The sequence below is a fragment of the Heloderma suspectum genome, chromosome 1, assembly GCF_057233095.1.
Source record: "Heloderma suspectum isolate Gila_16-S chromosome 1, 16-S_ref, whole genome shotgun sequence".
Classification (NCBI taxonomy): domain Eukaryota; kingdom Metazoa; phylum Chordata; class Lepidosauria; order Squamata; family Helodermatidae; genus Heloderma; species Heloderma suspectum.
In genome coordinates this window covers 206,285,242-206,309,621 of record NC_139458.1, presented here as the reverse complement: position 1 = coordinate 206,309,621, position 24,380 = coordinate 206,285,242, and the positions used below count along the sequence as shown (strand labels likewise).

At 41.9% G+C, this 24,380-nt stretch overlaps 1 protein-coding gene across 6 annotated transcripts in view; it reads left to right on the top strand.

The window, feature by feature from the left end:
* The window catches only part of ANKRD44 (ankyrin repeat domain 44), a 189,974-nt gene that overhangs the window by 93,635 nt on the left and 71,959 nt on the right, over window positions 1–24,380 (top strand). For 5 of the 6 annotated variants that reach the window (XM_084816647.1, XM_084816619.1, XM_084816628.1 and 2 more), the window contains exons 4-9: window positions 136–206; window positions 10,244–10,444; window positions 12,998–13,085; window positions 15,837–15,979; window positions 17,694–17,906; window positions 20,249–20,327. In XM_084816647.1, coding sequence (XP_084672773.1) covers window positions 136–206; window positions 10,244–10,444; window positions 12,998–13,085; window positions 15,837–15,979; window positions 17,694–17,906; window positions 20,249–20,327 — 795 coding nt within the window. Of the gene's footprint in view, window positions 1–135; window positions 207–4,421; window positions 4,541–10,243; window positions 10,445–12,997; window positions 13,086–15,836; window positions 15,980–17,693; window positions 17,907–20,248; window positions 20,328–24,380 lie in introns of all 6 variants that reach the window. The other variant, XM_084816657.1, reaches the window with a different exon arrangement.

Here is a 24,380-nt window from a genome sequence, read left to right as displayed (position 1 = left end):
GGCTGCCAGGCCCGGAGCACACTCTGCTTACATGCTACTCTGTGCACTCGAGTCACTTGTCAGTAATGGAATTCTTCATGCCAAATATCCTTTTTGTGTTAGATGATGCTAAAGATGTGTCCTTTTAATTTGCAGGGGCTCGTGTCAATGCCAAGGACAACATGTGGCTGACTCCTCTTCACCGTGCAGTTGCTTCAAGGAGTGAAGTGAGTGATATATCCAAGGCTTGGGCAGTACATGCTTTTTGCGTTTCACTGGCAAAGTTTTACAAATATCATTTTTGGACAGTTAATGGGAACTCCTATGATCTTGTAGCTTATATCTACGTTGCAGAAATGGGTACAATTTAAACATCCATGGGTTTGTGAAATTACAAGTTAAGGTACTTGAAAAATGAGCAATAATTCATATTTAGTTTATTTATTTAGTAGCCATGGAACTAGAATCACCCCAAGGCCATGCACCTGAGAGACTGGGGGAAGAGAAAGAAGGGATATGGATCCCATTTGAGGTCACACAGCATGCCAATCGTAATTATTTCTATCTTGTCGTAAGTTGCCTTAGTCGATCTAGACAAACACAGCCCACAAGCCATGTAGCGTGGTCTACAAAGGGCTCAATAGATTGCCTGTTTTGCTGTCCATTCGTGATTACAAAAAGAAGAAGTCTCGTCTAGAAGTTTGATTGCTACAATCTGTGGCTAGTCGGCTGTATTCTGCTCGGTGGGGTACTGCTTGTGCAAGTTTCATTTAAGTCATGTAATGTTCAAGGCTTGGGAGGGCTTCTGCCCTGAAAGGCGGTCTAGAAATAGTTTAAATAATAAAATAGTTCTATACTTCCTTACAAGCTTCCTTACATTAGACTTTGGGTATATAACTGGAAATATGGTGGACCTTCCCTGGCATTGTCTGCAAGGCTGGAATGGATTGCATTGCATACTTTAACCCCCTAATCATCCCTGTTTGTGGCACAGATAGCTGAGCAACCAGCTGGGCCCCAAAAGCCAGTAATGTGCATCTTTCATGGTTGAAATCATAGGGCACCTTAGTCATAAGCATTAACATGGGGAGCTGAAATGGTTCTTCAGGATAGGTGAGTGAGGTCTTGATGTATGCATGCTGCTCTGCAGTTGTACTGGACAGGTAATAAATTCCACTTACCCTGGGAATTAAATAGAGTGGCCAGTCCTTATGGGTGATGATATTCAGGATAGAAAGGGAAACAAATATTTCTGAATGTATAGGAGGAGGGAAGCAAAACAGTGTTGAGCAAAGTTGACTGTAGCTCTGGATCTACTCATGAACAAAGCTCTGCCACTGCTAGTGGACTACTGAGCTCGTTTTAACACTAGGGTCTCCAAAGTGATGCCTGTAGGCATCAGTGTGCCTGTAGATACCTCTCTTGGTGCCCGCTAGGCTCCCTGCCCCTCCTGATTTTTATTTTATTTCCTAGGATTTTTTAATAACATTAACTGGAAGACAGGCATGCTGCAAAGTAAAGTGGTGCCCTCCAGCAACTGTCTTGATTTGGGTTCAAAAGAGTGGGTTTATTTATTTTATTATTTTATTAATTTATTTATTACATTTCTGTACCGCCCCATAGCCGAAGCTCTCTGGGAGGTTTACAAAGTTAAAACGTTAAAATACAATATGCGAAGTTTGAAAACCATTTACATAAAAGCATATGGACAATATATACAAACAACATATAACTAAAAACAACTTTAAAAAAATCCAACAATAAAACAACACAGCTTAAAAACAGTATGCAGAAGTCAGCAGAAGGAACAAGAGTTCTAAAAAGGGAAGGCCCGCCAGAATAATAAGAGTCTTTAATGCCTGCTTTAAAAACTTCAATTAGGTTAGCAGGCGCATTTCAACCGGCAGGTCATTCCACAACGGAGGGGCAGCAAAGGAAAAGGCCCTCTCACATGTGGCTGCTAATCTCACATCAGGCAGCCGCAGCAGATGGCCCTCAGAGGACCTTAGGTGGCGGACTGGGACATAGGGGAGAAGGAGCTCCCTAAGGTTTGAGTTTTGGCAGCACCCAGGCCCCAACTCTTCCCGTACTTAGGTTCTTGGGCAAGTTACTTTTCTTTTAGTCTAAGCAGCTTGCCTTATGGGCAATGACTGTTGTGACCAGCCATGCCCACCATGAGAGCCATTTTGTGCGAGTGCCCACAATACTCAGAATTCCAGATGTGCCCTATGACCCAAAAAGGTTGGGGGGGCCGTTTGTAACGTGACAAGGCTATATGTTTTTAGTGATGGCTCTGGAGTTTCCCATGCACAACAGGTTGATACACTGTGGGCTGAATCTGTCTTTTCAGGATGCACTGACTAAAATGGGAGAGTTGTCTTAGACAGAGGACATTTTATTTTAACAGAACTATGTTCCCTGTACAATGTGCAAGTGTTGAATTCCAGTTGTTTATGCAATGTGATCCATCATTCTGCAAAGGAGAATATGCTGCTGGTTGCCTTGAATATGCCTCATGGGGCAGTTTATGTGTTTTAAAGAGCTAGAGTTGCAGGCTATCCATCATTGGTCATTCAACTTCATTTTCAAACTCTTAGCTTGTGAACTTCCAAAGGTCAGTTCATACAACCTTGTAGAATCAAATGGCAAAGTTTTTCCTGGGCTTCACCAATTCAGACTGCAAGTGAAAGGACTGCACATATAGGTGATTCTGCATGAAACACACACCCTGTTTGGATGTAACAGCAGTGTCCAGCAGCAAATCGTGGGTTAATTAATCCAAGAATTGTTGGGATGCGCACTGCACCCAAGCTGCAACTGGGCCACTTCCTCTTTCCATTAACATGAATGCAGCATTGTTTCTGTGATATGCAGCCAGGGGCATTTGGGGTTGTTAATGGGTTAAACAACCCCAAGTTAATCCAAGAACAAACCATAGGTTAACTTGGGGCTGTTTAATGCGCGAACAACCCCAAATGCTCCATTGAACCCCTTTCAGTCTGAGGGCCAAATTAAATTATGGAAAAGCTCTTGGGGGCCACATACCAGTGGTTGGCTGGGCCAAAGGCAAAAGAGGTGGGACCAAAAATACCATGATATTTTAGCCTACAGCTCTGACTGCCAGTAACTTAAGCTTTAGGAGGGGCATTTAAATCTTTTAGAGTGGTGAAAAACTGCACAAAAGCTGGGAAACCACCAAATGATCAGCGGTCAGGAAAAAGGGGGTGTGGACAGGGAAGGGGCTTAGCCATTTGGGGAACCCCGGAGAGCTAGATAGGAACCTCAGGTGGGCCAAATTTGGCCCATGGCCCAGAGTTTACAGTGCCTTGTTTGTTGCTCTTTGCCTTTGTAGCCAGGCTTGCCCTGCTTACCCTGGGGTCTCTGATATGGAGGGGAGGGATTAAAAGACGTCCAAGGACCTCCCACTCCTTTTGAGCTATGATGCAGCCATAGGTAGGGCCACCAGATGAGCATCCTCCCTGGCACCTTCCACTGGCCTTTTAAAATATGTGCAGGAAGCCATGCAAGCTCCCCAAAGCCTCTTGGGAGACATTCAGGGCTCAGGGAGGTGTCTGTGACAGTCCTGTTGCCCTTGCAATTCAGTGGGTCTCCTGGCTACTGTCCTGCTTGCTCTCTCCTACTGTAATTGTGGAAGCTCAAGGTGCCTGGCATCACCCCACCCCGGTTTGTCTCACTGTGGCCAGGAAAGAGCCAGGTGCCACCACCCTGTCAGAGGTTGCTCCCCCTCTGGGTGAGTCTCGTCCGACAATTGAGGTTCTGGACAGTAGATCTTGAAAACAAAAACAAAAAGAAATCCACCCCACATAGGGAACAGTTAATTCTTCTGAGTGTGAGCAGGGAGAGAGGTGATGGCAGAATGTCCAAGTCCCAGCTCTTTCAGGAGCAGAAGAATAGTAGGCATCTTTGCCTGCTTTCATCTATTAATTAATTATGCTCTAATGGCAAACCCCAGACCATAAGCTTATTGTTAACATTTCAGCTGCCACTCTTAAGTGAGGTGGACCTCTTCAGCGCCTGCTGATCACCAATTACAAATAGAATTAGTCACGTATGATGGTTTTTCATATTAGCCCGTACGGCATCCAAAGTCAAATATTATAGGAAGGAAGAGTGACGCTTTTGCTGAAAGCAGTTTTATCTTTAACTGAAGCAGGAATAGTCAAGCCATTGCCTTCCAACATCCTGGCAAAGGATCTTCCTTAATGTGACACTTGATTTGTAGTGTAGCAGGAAGCGTTACACGGTAGATAACAAGGCACTGGAATAACCTTGACATAAATGGAACATTCCCTAGAGATCTGCTGTGTCTAGGCAGCAATCCTGTGTCCTCCAACAGTTAGGTTGGAGGCAGACAGCTATTCTCCAGAGAGTGGCATGATAGAGCTATTGTACACATTCTGTTTTGTTTGTTTGTCCAGCAGGCTGTCATCAAACCAACGTTGCAAGTATTGAAAGCTCTGCAAAAACCCACAAAGCCTGTTTGACAACACTGATACTGGGCTGAGCAGCAATACCTCGATCACGATACCTTCAGCTCTGGGTGGGAAAACCACGTATGGTCTGTCTCCAACCTTAGACTGCTTGTAATGCCATTGAAATCAATGGGACTTAAGCAGTTTGGCTGTGTACAGGATTGCAGCCATTTTCATTGTTAGCTTTTTGAGAACAATGGGCAGTGTATGTGCAGTGATTAAGTGGAAGCATTTGCTTCTAATTCCCTGATACCTGTATTGGGCTGACTTATTTAGACTTTCCCATCCACTGCTCTGCATCCCTGGCATCTGCTGCCTGAGGCAGCTACCCCAAACTTCCTATTGGTAGGGCTGGCCCCGCTGTCTCTAGTTCCTCAAGAGGACAAAAAGCAATGTCTCAGAACAGAAAGGAAAGCAGATTTAGATTAAACAGTATGGGAAGCTTCCAAGCTGAAAGAATAGTTTAGTTGTGGAACCAGGTACCTTTCAGAGACCTGTGGACTTCTCTTAGTGTTCAGCAAAAGGCAGGAACGGCATCTGTCAGGGATGTCCTCCATTGTAACAATTCCCAGAGTTGTAGCCATGTTAGTCTGTTGCAGCAGAAACAAGCAAGAGTTTCTTGTGGCACCTTACATGGACTGTGTCCACGAAAGCCTATGCCATAATAAATCTTCAAGGTGCCACAAGACTCTTTGTTGTTTGTGCTACCAGATATGGTTTAGCTATATAGTAATCCTACCTTAGTGGCCCAGGGGGTGGGTAGTAGAGAGGCTGTCACTGATATCAAGGAGAGAAAGTTTGGAGCCTCCCCAAATATATACAAGACAAAACAAAAATAATTCAGCTGGTGCTGCAGTTGGGTTATAGGAAACAGTTCCAAGGTGGGATCAAGTCAGTTGAGCTCATGGTTGTCCTTGAGAGGATGGTTCTACAGGAAAGGGAACTTTAACTTACTGATAACTGCGACTCTCATCCAGGGTTCAGTAGAAGAAATTAGCTTGGTTCAGAAAGACATGCTTTCTACATGATTGAGGCAGATCTGTGTTTAAGCATGCAGATCTGTTGGTCATACAGCACTTATTTATTTGCTGTGTCTTTGTACCCTGCCTAGTAATTAAGGTTCTCAAGTTGGTTATTTCCAGTTAACGGATTGTATCCAATGTTAGTCTAACTGAAGTCCCATTAATTTCAATTGGTCTACTCTAACATTGGATTCAACCCAATGTCTGAAAGCCTCCACTATGAGTGGCAGCACCATGAAACATGAAGAAATGCCCTACCTCAGCACTTCATGTGTCATTGATCACTAATCAAAGGGCTATGCTCTGTTGGAAACGTGAAGTGCTGCTTGAATTGCTCTGAGGGTGGGACCAACCAACTACCCATTATTGTCCAGTTTGCACAACCAGAAAGGGGACTACAGGCAAACACAATTAAGATGAAATGAAAAACAGAGTAAGGAGGATTATTGGAACATTTCTCATGAACAAGTAGTACACACCCTTATTGAGAACTTTTACTTCAAAGATTAGGACAAGATTTACCCCTGTATTCCCTTCCATCCATCTCTTAAGATACTATGAATCTATTGTTTCATTTTTATTTGTTTTAACCAGAATGTAGCTTTCCTTCCCCTCTCCTTGCCTTGTCTCAAACTCAAGACTTAGTCAGTGAGGGAAACACAAAACAACCAGGCATGACTGCATTTTCACCGATGCTGTCATCTCTTTCTAAGCTGCCATTTTTGTTTGGGTTTTCATCATCATCTGAACACTGAGTCAACACCATGCTTGCCGGTGACAGGACTGCTGAGAGCCTTCTTTTTTAAGAAGTTGAAAGCTTGGCCTTTCTCCAGAGATGGATGGAATTGCCTCTGCAACCATCTGAGCACTTGCCAAGCCTGGAGGCATGAATCCTTTGAGCTTAGTTCTGAACTCGGGTATTGTTTGGCCACTACTGGAGTTTCCCAGCTGCCAGCTTCTAGCAAAAGTCCACCGAAAGAAATCTCGAATGGAACACAAATGCTTGGAGACAAACGAAGGGGGGTGGGGGAGGAGAGAACATGCCCACCGTAATAGTAAAGGTTAAACATCAACCTATAAAAAGCAAAAAAGCATTGCCATGATCATTATGACCCAGAATTGCAGTCTATAGGGTTTATTTCACATGTCTGAGCTGGTGATTTCTACTGAATATGGCAGTCTGGCTGACTAGATGGGTTTGTAATTCTTTTAATAGATATCTGAAGCGTAAGCCTTTTGCTGCTAAACAGGAAGATAGCGATGTGAATTCACATTGTATGGACATTTTTTTTGTTTTTTCCATCACAACTTTATTTATGTCAGTATACACATACATATATGTTTATCATTAATCCCCTTCACATGTACAATGTGTGAAGAGGTTCTATGCAATTAAAGGGGTAGTGAGGCCATCCGGCTGGCTCTACTTCTGAGGTCACGTTGCTCCCCATTCCCAACATCCATGCATTAGGGATGTCAGAGGAATCCGTGTGTGGGGGGGTGAAGTTCATTGAGCTTTCAGCAGCTCAGCCTCCCTGGGCTCTGGCTCGCTTACCCATGAGCTGGCCTTACTTGATCTGTATTGAGTCAGGCCAGCTCGTGGATTTTTGAGTTGTTATTCTTTTTTTAATTCACCATTTATGCAAATTGCATAATTTCTGCAAAGCACAGCCATAACTTACGCAAATTGTGGCTGTAATATGCTTAATTTGTGCCTGCAATCTGCACAAATTGCAGGTGCAATTTGCACAAAATTAAGCCTATTATGGCTGAAATTTGCATAAATTATGGTCATTTAAGGGGAAACCCCCCCCCCCCAAGAAAGTTCCTGGATTTCAGGAAAAGGCCCATGGCTTGGCTCGCAAATGCAAGCCAGGGGCTCCAGGGAAATCCGGCGAGCCCAAAAATGACCCAGTGATGGTCATTCCTACCATGCATTGATGTGGACGTCTGCAGAGCGGAAGCTTCTGTGCATAGGAGGTGGGGTGATGAAGCCGTGTGGCCTCAGAGCCAAGGCCAGAGGTGCAGCTCTGCTGCCCCTTTCATCATGTGCAGTCTCTTCACACAAATAATGTGGGGAGGGGGCCGTCACTGACTACAGATTATTGCCTCAGGTGACCTGATTTGATGTCACTTCAGACTGGAAATGCACATTACAGCTTATGTGTTATTGCTACCGCTGAAAGCAGCGACCCTGCATTGCCTCCTCCTGTTCTCTCTGGTAATGTTTACTAACAAAAAATACATGACATGACATGAGATTTCTCCACTACCAGCCACTTGTGGGAGAGGGAAAACTCACAGTGCAATGGTGCCACGTTGAGTGTTCTTTTTTATTTAAGTGTGATGGAAGACAGAAGAAGGAGGAGATGCAGGGGCCATTTTTTTGTTAGCAGCTATGCATGAGGCATAATGTGTAAGTCCAGCCTCAAACAAAATATTTTGCAATGGAGACACTTACTACATCTTGCCAAGAATCGTTAAATGATGAGAGATTGGGTGATGTACATGTAAGTGAGAACCAGTTCATCCTGGGGAAAGAGAAGCCTGCAAAGTGTCTGAAGATGGGGTAAATGGAAGTGCTTCTAGACATAGAGTTCTGTAGACATATCATTCAGCATGGAAAATAAAGTTGATTATATATTCTAACTATGCACACAGGGGATTCAGCCAAATGCATAATAGAATTATATTATGTAGGACATGAGTTGAAGAAGTTAGTGTGGTTTCCTGTGGGCAGAATGATACTTCAATATTTTAAGAGTTCGTTGGTTCCTTTCTCTCTCCTTTATATAGCAGCTTATATGGCAGATTATTATAAAGAGCTAAGATTAAGGTAGTGACTTGCCCAGGCGAATGCTCCCTTGTGTGAAGTGAGTAATTGAGCAGGAATATGAGGATTTTTGTTTGTTTCTGACTTTTTTTTGCTTTTTGTTTTAGGTGTGTGTGTTAGTTTCGGGGCCCATTCAATTCAGTTTTTGTTCATTCTGAAACAAATGCAGACATACAAAATGGGAGTCCTATATAAGAAAAACAATCTTGCACACCCCTATAGTTGTTTTGCGTTTTACTTATAGCACTTGGGTTTACACTAGGCTCTCTTCTGCATTAATGTTCATACCCTCTTCAACCCTGAACATTGTAAGAATTGTTCAGACATGATTTTCTTTTTTGGTATTGATTAAATACCCTCTTTTCAAAAGGTTAAGTGGAGTTGGCTCAATACCTATCATCATTATTCCCAAAACAAGCTTGCCTAGTACGTGTGTAATTGATAGACTGCATTAAATATGTGCCAATCTTTTGTTAAAAACTGGTTGCTTTTCTGCTGAATCAACAAATGATATCTAGAAACCAACTGAATCCCTTCAAACTCAGTTTCCTCAGGTTGCATTTGCAATGGCCCCGTCCCCCCCTTTTGCATCCGTATGGCCTGTGAATGCTTTTTAATAAATTAAAATAATGAATTTTCAGTAAAGCTGCTGAGTCACTCCACCAACAAAATATTATTATTGGTAGTCCAAGAAATCTTGCAAATTGGATGCTGTTGCTATTCATCAGCATTGCTGGTAGAAACAAAATTGACAGGTGGCCAAGGAAATAGAAATAATGGCAGTTCAGTCTATATCCCAAAGCTTTCTGCTTGTGACTACCCTGTTAACAAGACAGATGGTCAGAAATAAACAAATAAAAAACCAACAAAAACAATATAGAATTATTGGATGTTATTTTGGTAATTTTATAATAGACAAAAAGGCCTAAGAAAACTGTATTTTTATTTTGCAAAGCCATATATCAGTGAGTGCTGAGCTCTCCAGAAAATAGGACTGTCTTTAGACAGTCATGTTGGGAAATACTAACATTTATTGTTCAAGGCCCTTGTGCATATTTTATTTTAGTATTCATTACAGGATGGAGTTCATTTTTATGACTTTTGTAGAACTATTGTGCTACTATTATTAAAATACTGATGCATTAGCAGGAATAGTGGTACGGGGTACTCAATGACTGGTAATGATACATCATCCGAGGTCATGAAAGGTTATATTTAATTTTTCATTACATTGTTCTTATAACAAACACCCACTCATAACAGAAAAAAGGTTCTCATTGTAAATATTTATAGACTACCTTTCAACAGAAAATTGTTTACCAGGTGGTTTAGCTGAGAATGCTAAATATGTTATTCAGACATATATAATGTTAAGTACAAGGCATGCCATGAATTAACTACTGTATAGTCTAGATTAATCTGCTAAGGGTGCAATCCTATGCAGGTTTACACCAAAGAAAATTCCTACTTTTCCCAGCACTCCCAGCATTCCCCAGCCAGCTGCATAGGATTGCGCCTTAAATACGTCACTTAAATTTGCCTAAATATTCAGTCCAAATCCTACTGGCGCAGGAAATAAGTTCCACTATAAGTAAGATTTAATTCTGAATAAACATTTTGGGATCATGCTATAAACCATATATCAATATGAATTTATACAAAAGTAGTTTATCAACAGTTTAATTATTTTAGACAATTCAACCAAGCTAATTAAAATGCTAGGAAAGGGCCTGTACCACCTCAGTATGCACAAGGGTGATGGTGGTGCATGACTGAATGTCTCTTTGGTATTCATTTTTTCTTTATAGCAGAGGAGGGATGTGACCACCATTCAGCATAAACACAAGATTCATAAGTATAATATGTAGTTTATCATAAATGCTTACTTGTAAGATTTAACTGTGCTGTCTTTGTAGGAAGCAGTGCAAGTATTGATTAAACATTCAGCCGATGTCAATGCCCGGGACAAGAACTGGCAGACACCCCTGCATGTAGCAGCTGCAAATAAAGCCGTGAAGTGTGCCGAAGTGATCATTCCACTTCTGAGTAGTGTCAATGTCTCTGACAGAGGGGGTCGGACTGCATTACACCATGCTGCTCTGAATGGCCACGTGGAAGTGAGTAGCTTAATAGCATGGCTTTCTTGCCAATTGGCCGGGGGGGCACACCAGATATTTCACTTAGTTGCTTTACCTGGTGTTAGTCCTGAGCCAGGCCAGCCTTGTTATATTGGTCCCCATGTGATGGGTAGGTTTGTTACCCACTCTTCAGCTTTCTCTGTGACCTGCTTGACAAGGCAGTTGTAGAAATTCCCAGTAACATTTCAAAGTCTGGCATAGCAGTCACTGACATTTTACCCTTATTTTTGGCCACTTCTGAAGGAACATCTAGAGCGTGCCTGAAGTTCAGGATTTTCCCTGAAGGTATGATAGTCATACAGGCAAACACCTACCAGAAAGAAATGTCACTTAAGTGCTGCTTTCAGGTAGTTGTCCAATTAACAACTTGCACATTTATTAAGCAAAATTAGTCTCTCTTCATTGTGAACACAAAATGAATTTTAGAAGAAGATACCTTTGGCAGTCAAAACAGTGTTGGAAAGGCAATAAGCCTCAGAAAAGGAAAGCAGAGCTTGTGGGATTTGGATTAATGGGTTATACTAATATTTTCCAATGCGTTTTCTCCAGACTTCATTTGTAGTTCAGAAATAATGTCCATGGCTTCCTGGCAGAGCTCTCAATTAGACCTTTAATGCTGGCTGCATTTATGTGCCTTCACTTATAACTAGACAATCTCAAATGTGGATTCATCTCCACATATTTGTGTGACACTAGATCAAAGCTGAGGACTGGAATAAAATGTTCTCACTGATCCTACAAGGAGTGAAAAAAAAAGGTTGCAAAAATATATTTCAGGGGACAATAGATGCCTGCTATAAAGCAGTTATAATAACATGGGCTTTTAATGGTTTATATTTTGGGAGAATATTTGGGTTATGTATATATTTTTAAACTGCATGCTTATGCTTTAGAATGTAGGGGACAAATAATCCATAAGCCAGAAACTGCCTTCTGTCTGGGACATGTGGTATCTCAATCGAGTGAGATTGCTGGCTTGCTGTTATGGATTAGAGGCAGACTCCCACACCTGTGAGGCCTAATCCTGCCCCTTTTCTTTTTTAATGGAGGAAAGACTTGAGAGTGGGGGTTTGAATGAGCTACACTAGGGGTGGTAAACTTTTTTTTTTTTTACTACACGGGCTCCATGCAGTGGTGGGTGGCAGGTTGGGGGCTGCATGCCATCCATGGATGGAGCTAGCAGGTAGGTGGGTAGGGGCTGGGCTTTGCTTCCTCCCTTTCTCTTTTTTACACAGACACACAGATACTCTCACATGCACGCACACATACACACAAATCATGCAAGTACAGAGTCACGCAGGAATGCACCAGCACAGACAACAAATGCACACAAGTGCACACACACAAGCAAACACACATATAGCACATTTGCATGCACAAGCATGCACGCATACATATGTGCAAGCACACAAACGGATTCAATTATGTGCACACACATCCTAGAATCATAGAATAGTAGGGTTGGAAGGAGCCTACAAGGCCATCGAGTCCAACCCCCTGCTCAGTGCAGGAATCCAAGTCAAAGCATCCCTGACAGATGGCTGTCCAGCCTTGCCTTGAATGCCTCCAGTGTGGGAGAGCCCACTACCTCCTATCGTGCTCCCTCCCACACCCAGCTGATCAGTGCTGGGAATACCTGAGGAGAGTACATTGGTGTATACCTCAGCCATTCCTAGGGCTGATCTGCTGGGCAGTTGGGAGGAGGCCTTGGGTTACCCATATGTAATCTATCCAGTACGGACTGGTCATCAGGATGCCTTGATATCCAAATCCCTTCAGTGACCTAGATAAGTGCTAGAAAGACCAAAAGAAACTCACAAAATTCCATTCCTATTCTTTTAGAATATCTCCAGTCATGACAATACCAGCAGAAAAGTCTAGGAGCAAATATAAATGGCTGCTCTTGGCTTCAGTGGAGGGCCCAGGATTCAGTCCCTGAGAGGATTTCTGGCCAGCTTATTTTTTATTTCCCTCAGCAAGGGGTAGTGGTGCCCTATGGGATTAGTGAGACAGCGTGTCTTTTTATGTTGCTGATGGATGATGGTGGACATTTGGGAAGCCAGACAGCCTCTGACCTGGGAATTCCTGCAGTTGTGTCAGGACCATCCTCTTTCTCTTTTGCTGTCTTTTGCCTCTAGAATGAAGAGAGAAAGAAACTCTCCTAGGTAAATGCAATACCTCTGCTAGGCTGGATGATGATTTCTTCCAGGCAAAGCTATTTTTCAAAAGATAATCTGCACAGTTAAACTGCACTTTTCTGGAAGTTTATTTGTAAGTGACCTTTAAGAGCCACCTCTAAGACTGATGGGAAGCTCTAAAATGTTTGTTCATAATAATGGATAAAGTAATATGTAAAAAGACTTACATTAAAGGCACATTATTGTGAGAACTGCCTCACATTCCAAAAGACTTTTTCTTCCAAATGTTTAATCACAAGTGCCTCTGTGACATAGCAATCTGCATTAAATGGACTACCACACTGTCTACAACAGTTGACATGTTTTTTGTTTGGTTTGTGTTTGTTTGCTTTAGATGGTGAACTTGCTTTTGGCTAAAGGGGCAAACATTAATGCCTTTGACAAAAAGGACCGAAGAGCTTTGCACTGGGCAGCATACATGGGTAAGAGAGGGTGGGCTTTTTACTCATTGGAAAATGTTTTTAACACAGTTGGCATTGCAGGAGGCAATAAAACAGGGGTGCGGACAGAACCTCTTTTAGCCTGAGGGCCAAATTCCATTTCAGAGAAGCTCTTGGGAGCCACATTCCAGCCGTGGGTGAGGCTGAAGGCAAGGGCGAGGCCAAATAGCAGCATATTTTAGCTTAAAGCTGTTAGTGCCAATAAGTAAGGAGAGGCATTTCAATCATTTAGAGTGGGGAAAACTGCACCAAAGACAGGAAAACACCCAAGGATCAGTGGTTAGGGGAAAGAGGGTGGGGCCAGGGGAAGAGGTGTCACCATGTGGGGAATCCCAAGCAGACTGGATTGGGACTCTGAGCCTGAGATTCTGCACCCCCTGGAATTTTATCATATACATTTAGAAATTTGCTTTTTTTCCTAAGCTCCCCCTGTCCATGCTATAACCTGGCTTTATAGGGCGGTTGCTCCAGTCCCTTGAGAATTTTGATTGCCCTTTTCTGCACCTTCTCCAGATCTACCAAAGATCTCTTTCCTGGTCGGTCACTGCCAGCTCAGCAAGGGCAGCCCTCCCATGAGGTGGTGTGAAGTCCCCACCCCAGGAGGCAGAGGGCAGGAGTGGCAAATTGCACTGCTCCCTCCCACCCCTGCCAGGAGGGCCTGCTGCTGCATCCAGCAGGTGCTCCAGAGAGCCCTGCCAGCATTTGTCGCAGCAGGGGAGTAGCTGGCAGGGCTCTCTAGAGCAGCTGCCCTCTGGAGAGCTGCATGAGTCAAGAGAGCAGCTGATGCAGCTCCTCAAAACCCAGCCAGGCTGAAATGCCTGGTTTTGAGGGAGTCCTTCCTCAGAGCCAGGCATTATAAGAGGGTGACCCAGGAGATTGTCTGTACACATGATCTCCTGGGACACAGCAACAAAATAATTGGGTTAGGCATACTGGTGACAGTAAAAATAATTGGAACAAAATCTAATAATCAATTTGTTATCTGTATAGTTAAAACATATACATAAAAACAATAAGAAAGAATACACTTTTATTATATTGTAAAAAAATATACATCAAACCAGTGAGAGAGAATACAAGGTTGTTGTGTTATAAAAACCTAACCATGCCAAAAATAACCAATATCAAATAAACCAAATGCATTTCAATGTACAGTCTTTCTCAGTGGTCTAGTGCTCAGTATATATGGTCTAGTAAATGAGAGGTATGCCCAAAAGTAAACACACACATATATAGAAACACATTGTATATCACACAGACAGCACAATTACCATTACAGGCTGCTGCAGTATTTAGACTTGTGAATACACAAACAATATTGTTTTAATTATTATTAAAAACTGCTACTTCACGCTATATAAAAATATATCCAGAAGTTTTTATTAAAAGTTAAAAACTCACCAGTTTAAAACTCTTACCAGTGCTTCCTCTAGTACATGTACCAGCAAAGGGGTGCAAATGTTATAATAATGAATAAACTGCAAGGCGGCCAAAGGCTCCACTCTGAACAACTGTTTTTGAGCGTGCCAAGGAACTGCAGTGGTCCTAAAAGCAAATATATAAGGTTAAATACCAGTTTTTAAAATAAACTACAATGTATACAGAAAATAAACCACATACTCACAAACAACTGGTGGGCTGATAAGAAAATAAAAATAATAACATAGCTCTGAATGCTGCCCGGACAGGAACTTTCAAGCTATCTGAACAGCCTGTAGAGGCTTGGAGCTTTCATGAAGTTTTGGAGGGAGCAATCCTGTTGGGATAGGCTGCTGCCTCCAAACTTGGAGGTGACCACCTATCCAATGCAGGGCAGGTGGAGCGCGGCGGGGATCTCCTCCTCCACGCTCTGTCCATCCTGCATTCGCAGCTAGATGGCTGATTTCTGCTGTCTAGCCGTGGGACTTCATTGTGGCGGGGAAGGCTGGACAACACATAGGAAGTGTCATACCGGCACTTCCACACTCCTCACCCCTCCCCTGGGAATGCCCCCTTTTGCCTCGCTCCGCACTGCTCATCCAAGTGTGGAGCCCAGGAACGATCCGTGCCACCTATGAGGTGGCGGGGGAGGGAGCAGGGAGGCGGTTTCCTGGGAACTGAGCTCAGAGTGCGGGCTCCAAGGTTGGTTCCCGGAAACTGAACAATCCTATGGCCGTCTAGCTGCTGTCTAGTGGACATAGGATTTTGCCCTAAAACAGCAAAGGCACAGATGTAAAGGATGGAACCTGATAAAGTCGTGATTAGTTCCTTAAAGGGCACTCATCCAAAAGTAACTGATTACCATGAATTATTTACAAACATCACCAGTAGAACTGCAAATCAACCACGTAATGGCCAAACATAAAAAACATGCACAGAGCCCTGTTGTTCGTAGTCTGTCCCAATACATGACCATCCAGTTCATCTCTTCATTCAAACCAACTGGAGATTTGGCCTGACAAATAGGTTTCACAGGGGGTTTGCATCATTTCAACCTGCCTGATCAGGGGCAACAGGCAGTGAAGATCAATATATGTTGTGCACAGTAGGAAGTGAAATCCCTCTCACACCACTTTCTCCTCTCCTATTCCAGCTCTCTCACACTATTTTTTTAACGTGCTTTGAATTGACATTTTTGCAAATTGTAAATTATTCTGAACCCAAAATGACATGCTGGCAACAAAGACACTAATTTAAGAAAATTTCACTGCAGGGGATATATAGGTAATGCTCCATTTTCCTTCTCTTTCTAAGGCCACTTGGAAGTTGTTTCTTTGCTGATCAGTCATGGTGCTGAGGTGACATGTAAGGATAAGAAGGGTTACACTCCACTTCATGCTGCTGCATCGAATGGGCAGATCAGCGTAGTGAAACACCTCCTCAATCTCGGCGTGGAGGTAAGAAGCAATTAATATTATTTTTAACAGGTTAGTGAACACGGAATGCTGTAATTTAATCAGTATAAATTCCTTGCTGTTGGGACTTTCATTCTGCTATGAAATTAGATTTTCAGTGCCTTCTTAAAATTTATTCTCTCATTGACAAGGTTTATGAAGGAAACCATTTTTGTCATCTGGATTGTGGGTTTTCTAATCTGTCTTGGCCATGATACTAATATACCATAGCTGTTCAGGGTGACAGGTTTAGGTGTGATTATCTTGACTTTCTTTTCCCACCAGGCTTGAAATAGCAATAGGAATACAGAATGTCATGCAGAGAGGCATCACTGAAGCCTATGATATATTGTATACCAGTTGTACTTCTTGCAAGTGAGGATTATTACTCTCCTCTTGACAGGCAGACTTTCTCATATTTTATAGTTTCATTCCCTCAGCTGACTAAATAGATAATCAACTCAGCAATGAACTAGAAAGCTTTCACCTAGATTGGGGTGGGGAGATGAAGAAACCTCACATTTCTCTTTGTTGTTCTTGCAGCAACGGACTAACACAGCTTACCCCCTTTGGAAATTCTCATATTTCTAATTCTTCTTCTTCTTCAAAACTTCTATTGAATAACAGTAATGATCAGCCAGCCTTAAGATCTGCCTTGAAGATTTCCATCAAAACAATGGAAGGGGAAGACACACATTCCTTTAAGAAGATATGCAACAGAGTGGATTTTTGAAAATCACATCATGAAATAAATGGTATAAGAAAAGCTGCAGCTGCACAGATATTTCCTTGTTGAGGGTTGCACACACTCCTTATATATGCTACATAACTTGCATTTTAATTCTTTCGTTAGATAGTGAGTTCCTACTTAGGCTGTTTTACTGTAGCTGTTATACAAGCACATCAGTGATAGATTAAGAATGATAATTAGTGAATTTCTTTGTTTCTTTAGTAATCTTGTTATAATAGTATGTAGGTTCTTCTTTTTGTTGCCTTCATTTTTAAAAAAATCATGTTAGAATCATATATCGTGGTGGTGGTGATGGAAGGTTTTATTGTTTTGTTTATAAATAAACTTAGCAAAATGACTGTACACCTCCAGTGAGGAAATCTGTACTGAAGCTTTTCTTTCTTATAACATTTATTTCATGATGTGTGTTTTTTTAAAGAATCCACTGTTCACATATCTTCTTGATGGAATAGGTATCTTCCACTCACAAAGGGTGCTTCCAGATTAGGCTTTTATCATGCACCCACTCTGCCTCATTCATAGAATTTTATCTTGGTGGGGAGGGTGAGTCAGGAGAGATACAGCAACTTCTTCCATTTGTAACCTTCCCATGTTTTTCCACCAGTTCGTCTGCTTTTTCTCTTATCATAGATAAACTGTTATGGAGGAAAAGATGGAATAACTGCACAATGTCTTTTGATTGGTGACACTAAGAGCCCTCTATCTGGAAGTATCTAAAATCTTCAGGGCAGATCTTAAGACTTGCTATTCTTTATTGGAATCTCTCTGTCTCTCTCTCAAGGGGAGAGTATACCTAATGAATTACTATTTACTGGAGTATATTTTTGTCAATGAAATCAGCTTGCATACAATAACAACCCATGTCATGCAACTCTCCAGCTGTGTCAACATGCAGTCAGGAGTGGGTTAGGCAGAACTAATGATCTGATGTCTGTAATTTAATTAAATGATCTCGTTTCGTTGTAGATTGATGAAATGAACGTCTATGGCAATACTGCACTGCATATTGCCTGTTATAATGGGCAGGATTCTGTGGCTAACGAGCTGATTGACTATGGAGCGAATGTCAACCAACCTAATAACAGTGGATTCACTCCCCTGCATTTTGCTGCTGCTTCTACTCATGGAGCTCTTTGTCTGGAATTGCTAGTGAATAATGGGGCAGATGTTAACATTCAGGTAAAACAATAGGTTTCACACCTCTTAATTTTGATTGCCTGAACATGATCTGTGCTTCAGTTTTATATTTCTGCAAACTGCAAGTAAATGGAAGCAGCGTTAAGACAAGAGAGAGTTACACCTTACCCTGTGCTTTGTATTTGGATGCAGATATTAAAGTACACAATATGTGTCTGTTCTGAAGGTCATGTGAGACATGGCTCTATTGAGAAAAAATAATTCAGAGCAATTTTACCTTTCTAAGTGCTGTACAGACACCCTGTTCCTTTTCCCAAATATTCTTTGAAATGGGTCACTATTAAAACCATTTTATACATAGGAAACTGAGGCAGATACTGTGCTTTCCTTCAAGGTCTAGTGGAACACAGTGGGTTAGTTCACACATCATGATAAGCCACACTGAAAATAAGCCATGGTTGGCTGGCTGTTTGATCACTAACCTACGTTACTCCCAGCAGACAATCAGGTGCTCTGCAGCTTGCCGTGGCTTGTTTCCCCTTTGGTCCTCTCACCTCCTCTCATCACATATCCCATGGGCCTTTGTGACAAAATCTCAGGATCCTACTCTCCTAATGAGCACAGATGTGCTCATTAGAGGAGCAGAAGTGTCTTTGCAGATTTTTCCCCAGCTTTGGAGAAATTTGCGCAAATTTAATTTAATTTTTTAACTTTTGGGGGGATTTGTGCAAATTTGCTAAAGCTGAGTAGTTACTGTGCATAAGCACAGCAGTTACTACGAATTTGCACAAATCTCCCCAAGGTTTTTTAAAGTTACATTTGTGTAAATCTGCCCAAAGTTAAAAAAAACAGTAATGCTAAATTGGCATGAATCTCTCCAAAGGTGAAAAAAAAGTGTTGCTGTCTAGGGAGGTGATGAAGTAGAGGAGTAAATTGACAAGTGTCATGTATCAGAGGAGGGGCACATGGTGAGGGAGGAGTGAGGCAGCACTAATGAAATTGCGAAAAGCAACTGGGGTTTTTGCCGCTCTTGCCAGGCAGCTCTGGAACTCTTTCCGACAAGCTGTGCATGAACCACTCTGCTGAGTTTGCATGCCACAACAAGCCACTCTGAAAACAAGCCTCCTTGAACAACTAAACAACAAGCTATGGGTACTCAGGGTGGCTTGTGTGTGGTTAAGAAACCATGCTGAGGAAACTTCGCCAGGTTTGGATGTCAAGCCACCCTGAAACAACAAGGGTGACAACCAACTATGGGTTGTTTTGTCATGCAAACCAGGTCAGTGACTAGCTAGAGTTGCCAACTTTTAAGCTAGCAAATTATGGACAGCCCATAATTGGGGCAAAATGTTAGGACATTAGTGGGCTTGTTGTGGCCACTGTATTATGATGGGTATCTCTTCACATTCTTTTTGTTCTTATTGAATACAGAGTAGGAAAACTGGTCATAGATGCCTAATGGCCATTTTAGCCCATAAAGGTGGCCAAACAGTATCACACATGGCATAGGCAGCAGGAGTTTGTGATATACCTGAATAGGAACAGGAGAGCCCATGGGCCTGCCTTTAGCATAGAGCAGCCTTCCCCAACCTGGTGCTCTCTAAATGTTTTGGACTACAACTCCCAGAATTCCTGACCAGTCTTGCTGGCTGGGGCTGATGGGAGATGAAGTGCAAAATGTCTGGAGAACACCAGGTTGGGGAATGCTGGCACAGTCAGGTATACTGTCATGTCTGACTCTCTAGCACTGTCTGTGTTTCTGCCTTCTCCGTGGCTCATGAAACACACATGAGAGTGGCACTGTCTCCATCCATTGCACTTGACTTGCTGCTGCTCTAACCTCCGATTAACTGACACCTCCATTTCATTTTGCAGAGTAGCTGTGGCATACAGAGTAACAAAGCCATCCATTTCTAAAAAAAAACCCTTGTTCCTTCTTTAAAAATATGTGGTTTTTTGCTGTTGCTCTTTGCCACCCTCCTGAAGCTCCCCCCACCCTCAAACCCATGTTTTTGAAAATGAAGGAAAGGCTGATTAAAGTTTTAGACACACAGTTCTGCCTTCACAAAAATATGGGCACATTCTGTCCACAGCGAGTATTCTAATATCTATAAGTGGGGCTTGCAACAAAATGTTATACTGTATCCCTAGCCCGGAACAGGAGTGCTCCTATCAGGAGCTTCAGAGGACATCTTTTTTCTTTCCCACCTTTCCTCCGTGTTATATAGTTCTGGGGTTACTACCCTTAGGTGGTCAAGGGAATGATGATGGACAGAACATCGGATTTATGAACAATCCATAAAAGTAAGGACAGGTGGTTCTCAGGGTTAATGAACTATGGTCAATTAGTAATGGTCACTTTGGGGGCATTTTGTTTTTGACAGAGTAAAGATGGGAAGAGTCCTTTGCACATGACAGCTGTCCATGGGAGATTCACACGGTCCCAAACTCTCATTCAGAATGGTAAGATGGTTCTTTCTAATATTGTATTATTTTAATGCATTCTCTAGAAGTTTTGTTTAGGTTTATTTTCTTTCATTCTGAGTTACAGTCCAGTGGAAACAAAATTAAAAGATAACACTATTTTATCCATTTCATACAGTTTCATCTAGTTAGTTATTTATATAAAATATTTATAAGCCACTTTTCTATAAAAGTATTCAAAGCAATGTATGAAAAACAACAGATTGGAAGGGGCAGGGGGGACCAATACAATCAGCAAAATAATAAATGTCTAAAAACACTTAAAAACAAAGGCAGAAAATGCTCTGTAACTAATAGCTAAGTAGGAGCCTTCTATAAAACATATGCTGACCAATTTACACCATATATGGTGCAGCTATTCAATAAAATTGTGGATAATAATGCAGTGCCTTACTCTTGGCAAGTTTCCCGGATTATACTGTTACATAAACTGGGGAAGAACCCTGAAGAGGCTGATTCATATTGCCCTATTACATCATTAAATCAGGGTCTAAAAATATCTACAGGGATTTTGGCTGAGAAGTTATGTACAATAGCTCTGCAATATGTTGTCGCAGGTCAGTTTGGTTTTATAAGAAAGTGTAATATAGCTGACCTGATAAGATGAATAATTAATGTAGATCATCACTGCATGAAACAGAGTAGAAACTCTTATGCCATAATATCATTGGCTGCAGCTAAAGCTTTTGATAAGCTAGAATGGCCTTACTTACTTGCCTTGAGCAAGCATACAATAACAGGAGAAAGATTTCACAATGGTTTTTTTCAATTATACTTTCAAAACCACGCAGTCATCAGAACAGATGGAGTGGACTCTCTACCAATTCATATTAACCGGCAAACCAAACAAGGTTGTCCCCTATCCCCATGCCTTTTTGCCTTTTCTGTTGAAACCTTTGCAAGCTTACTTCCCAGCTCTCCATTGATAGAAGGGATTCAAGTTAATGCACACCCAAATTTGATTAATTCGTTTGTGGATTATTTAATTTGAACACTATCAAATCATATCAAGAGCTTAACAATGGCCAGGCAGATAATAAAAGACTTTGGACAACCAATGGGAATGCAAGTCAACTATGAAAAATCTAGCAGCTTAAGTATAAACATGGATAACAGACAGCAATTACTTTTGAGAAAAAATATCAGGGATACCCACGGGGACTAAGGAACTAACATATTTAGAAATAATTATACCAGTTGACCTTCAAAAATGATAAAATTGAATTACTGTCCCTGATAGCCATGATAGTGCGGTCACTGAACTTGAGCCGGACATCCTCGAGAGTGAAGTCAAGTGGGCCTTAGGAAGCATTAGTAACAACAAAGCTAGCGGAGATGACAGTATTCCAGCTGAGCTATTTAAAATCCTAAAAGATGATGCTGTTAAAGTGCTGCATTCAATATGCCAACAAATTTGGAACACTCAACAATGGCCGCAAGACTGGAAAAGGTCAGTTTACATTCCAATTCCAAAGAAGGGCAACGCCAAAGAGTGTTCAAACTACCGCACAATTGCGCTCATTTCACATGCCAGCAAGGTGATGCTCAAAATCCTACAAGCTAGGCTTCAGCAGTATGCGAACCGAGAACTACCGGAAGTACAAGCTGGGTTTCGAAGAGGCAAAGGAACTAGAGATCAAATCGCCAATGTTCGCTGGATCATGGAGAAAACAAGAGAATTCCAGAAAAACGTCTATTTCTGCTTCATTGACTACGCTAAAGCCTTTGATTGTGTGGATCACAACAAACTGTGGCAAATTCTTAAAGTGATGGGAGTACCAGACCACCTTACCTGTCTCCTGAGAAACCTGTACGAGGGTCAAGAAGCAACAGTAAGAACCAGACATGGAACAACCGAGTGGTTCAAAATTGGGAAAGGAGTACGACAAGGCTGCATATTGTCACCCTGCTTATTTAACTTATATGCAGAGTACATCATGAGAAACGCCGGGTTGGATGAATCACAGGTCGGAATTAAGATTGCCGGGAGAATTATCAACAACCTCTGATATGCAGACGATACCACCCTAATGGCAGAAAGTGAAGAGGATCTCAAGAGCCTCTTGTTGAGGGTGAAAGAGGAGAGTGGAAAAGCTGGTTTGAAACTTTAAACATTAAAAAAACGAAGATCATGGCATCTGGCCCCATCACTTCCTGGCATATAGAAGGGGAAGAAATGGAAGCAGTGACAGATGTTATTTTCTTGGGCTCCAAGATCACCGCAGACGGTGACTGTAGCCATGAAATTAAAAGACGCTTGCTCCTTGGGAGGTAAACTATGGCAAACCTAGACAGCATAGTAAGAAGCAGAGACATCACCTTGCCCACAAAGGTCCATCTAATCAAAGCTATGGTTTTCCCAGTAGTAATGTATGGCTGTGAGAGCTGGACTATAAGGAAGGCTGAGCGCCGAAGAATTGATGCTTTCGAACTGTGGTGCTGGAGAAGACTCTTACGAGTCCCCTGGACTGCAAGGAGGTCAAATCAGTCCATCCTAAAGGAAATCAACCCTGAGTGCTCCTTGGAAGGACAGATACTGAAGCTGAAGCTGAAATATTTTGGCCACCTAATGCGAAGAGAAAACTCCCTGGAAAAGACCCTGATGCTGGGAAAGACTGAAGGCAAAAGGAGAAGGGGACGACAGAGGATGAGATGGCTAGATAGCATCACCAATGCAATGAATATGAACTTGAGCACACTCGGGGAGAGAGCGCAGGACAGGAAGGCCTGGCGTGCTATGGTCCATGGGGTCACGAAGAGTCGGACATGACTGAACGACTGAACAACAACAACCAACTAGTGGCCAAATACATTAAGCAGCAATTGAAACAATGGTCCAAATTGAACTTAAAATGGCTGGAAAAATTATGGCAATTAAAATGAAATTATTAGCAAAACTGACATATTTATTGCAAACATATGCAATTTTTAACCTAATCTTTAACCCTTTTTAACCTAAGCAAATGTTTAAAAATGGCAGTTGATGTTTCTACATTTTATTTTTGATAATAAAAAACCTAGCTTCAGTGCAAACCTTTATATGAAGAAGGTAAAAGAGGGGGACTGGGAATTCCTAGATTATCTCAATATTATTATGTTTTTCAGCTCAGACAATTAATTCACCTAATACATGACATCCAAACTAAATCTTGGATTAATATGGAGATACCTAGGGACTAGAAATAAGTATTTAGGGGTATACCATTTCAATGTAAATATTCAAAATCAAGGTCAGCAATAGATAACCCCTTCTTAAACAGTGTGATGCATACCTGGCAAAGATGGAATAAACATTTAATGTCTTCTCCTACCCCTATGATTCCATTTTATGCCATCCTTCTTTTTATTGTAGAGGCAAATTGAAACAGTTTGCAAAATGGGGGCGGGGGAACGGTTTATATAGACACTCTTACCTATATAATGGGTTGCAGCCCAAAACTGGGACACAGATAAGAGAACAGAGGATATGCCATGGTTTCAGATACACCAAATTCTTCATTTCACATCTGCACCAGCCATAAAGGCACAAATTCTGCACCCACTAAATGGGTTTTAACGTTTAGTGGCTTGGGCAAAATCTGAAACTTAGCTGCAAAAATATCAAGTTGTTAAATGCTACGGTTATTGGTAAGGCAGGGGAAGCAAAACTGGTATGGGAAAAAGAGCTGAATCAGCTCAGAACAGTGGGTAGCACTATGTTCTAAGGCCTCTGTGAAGTCTGTGTCACATCATGAAACAAAATACACTGAAGATGGTGTTATACCAGTAAAGCAGAGATGTTTTAATTGTAATGTTACCCCAAGTCGTTGGAGGTGTAGAGCCACCAGAGGCACCTACCTGCATATGTAGTGGGATTGCCCACTGGGGCAAAGGTTTTGGATCCAGGTCTTTGCCTTCACCAGTGTGGTCACACAACAACATATAACACTATCTGCAAAAGTGGGACTCTTATCTCTTTATATGGACTCTAATACACAAATAAGACATAAAGAGTTCCTGATTTTTTTCTGGACAGCAGTAAAGTTGGTCATA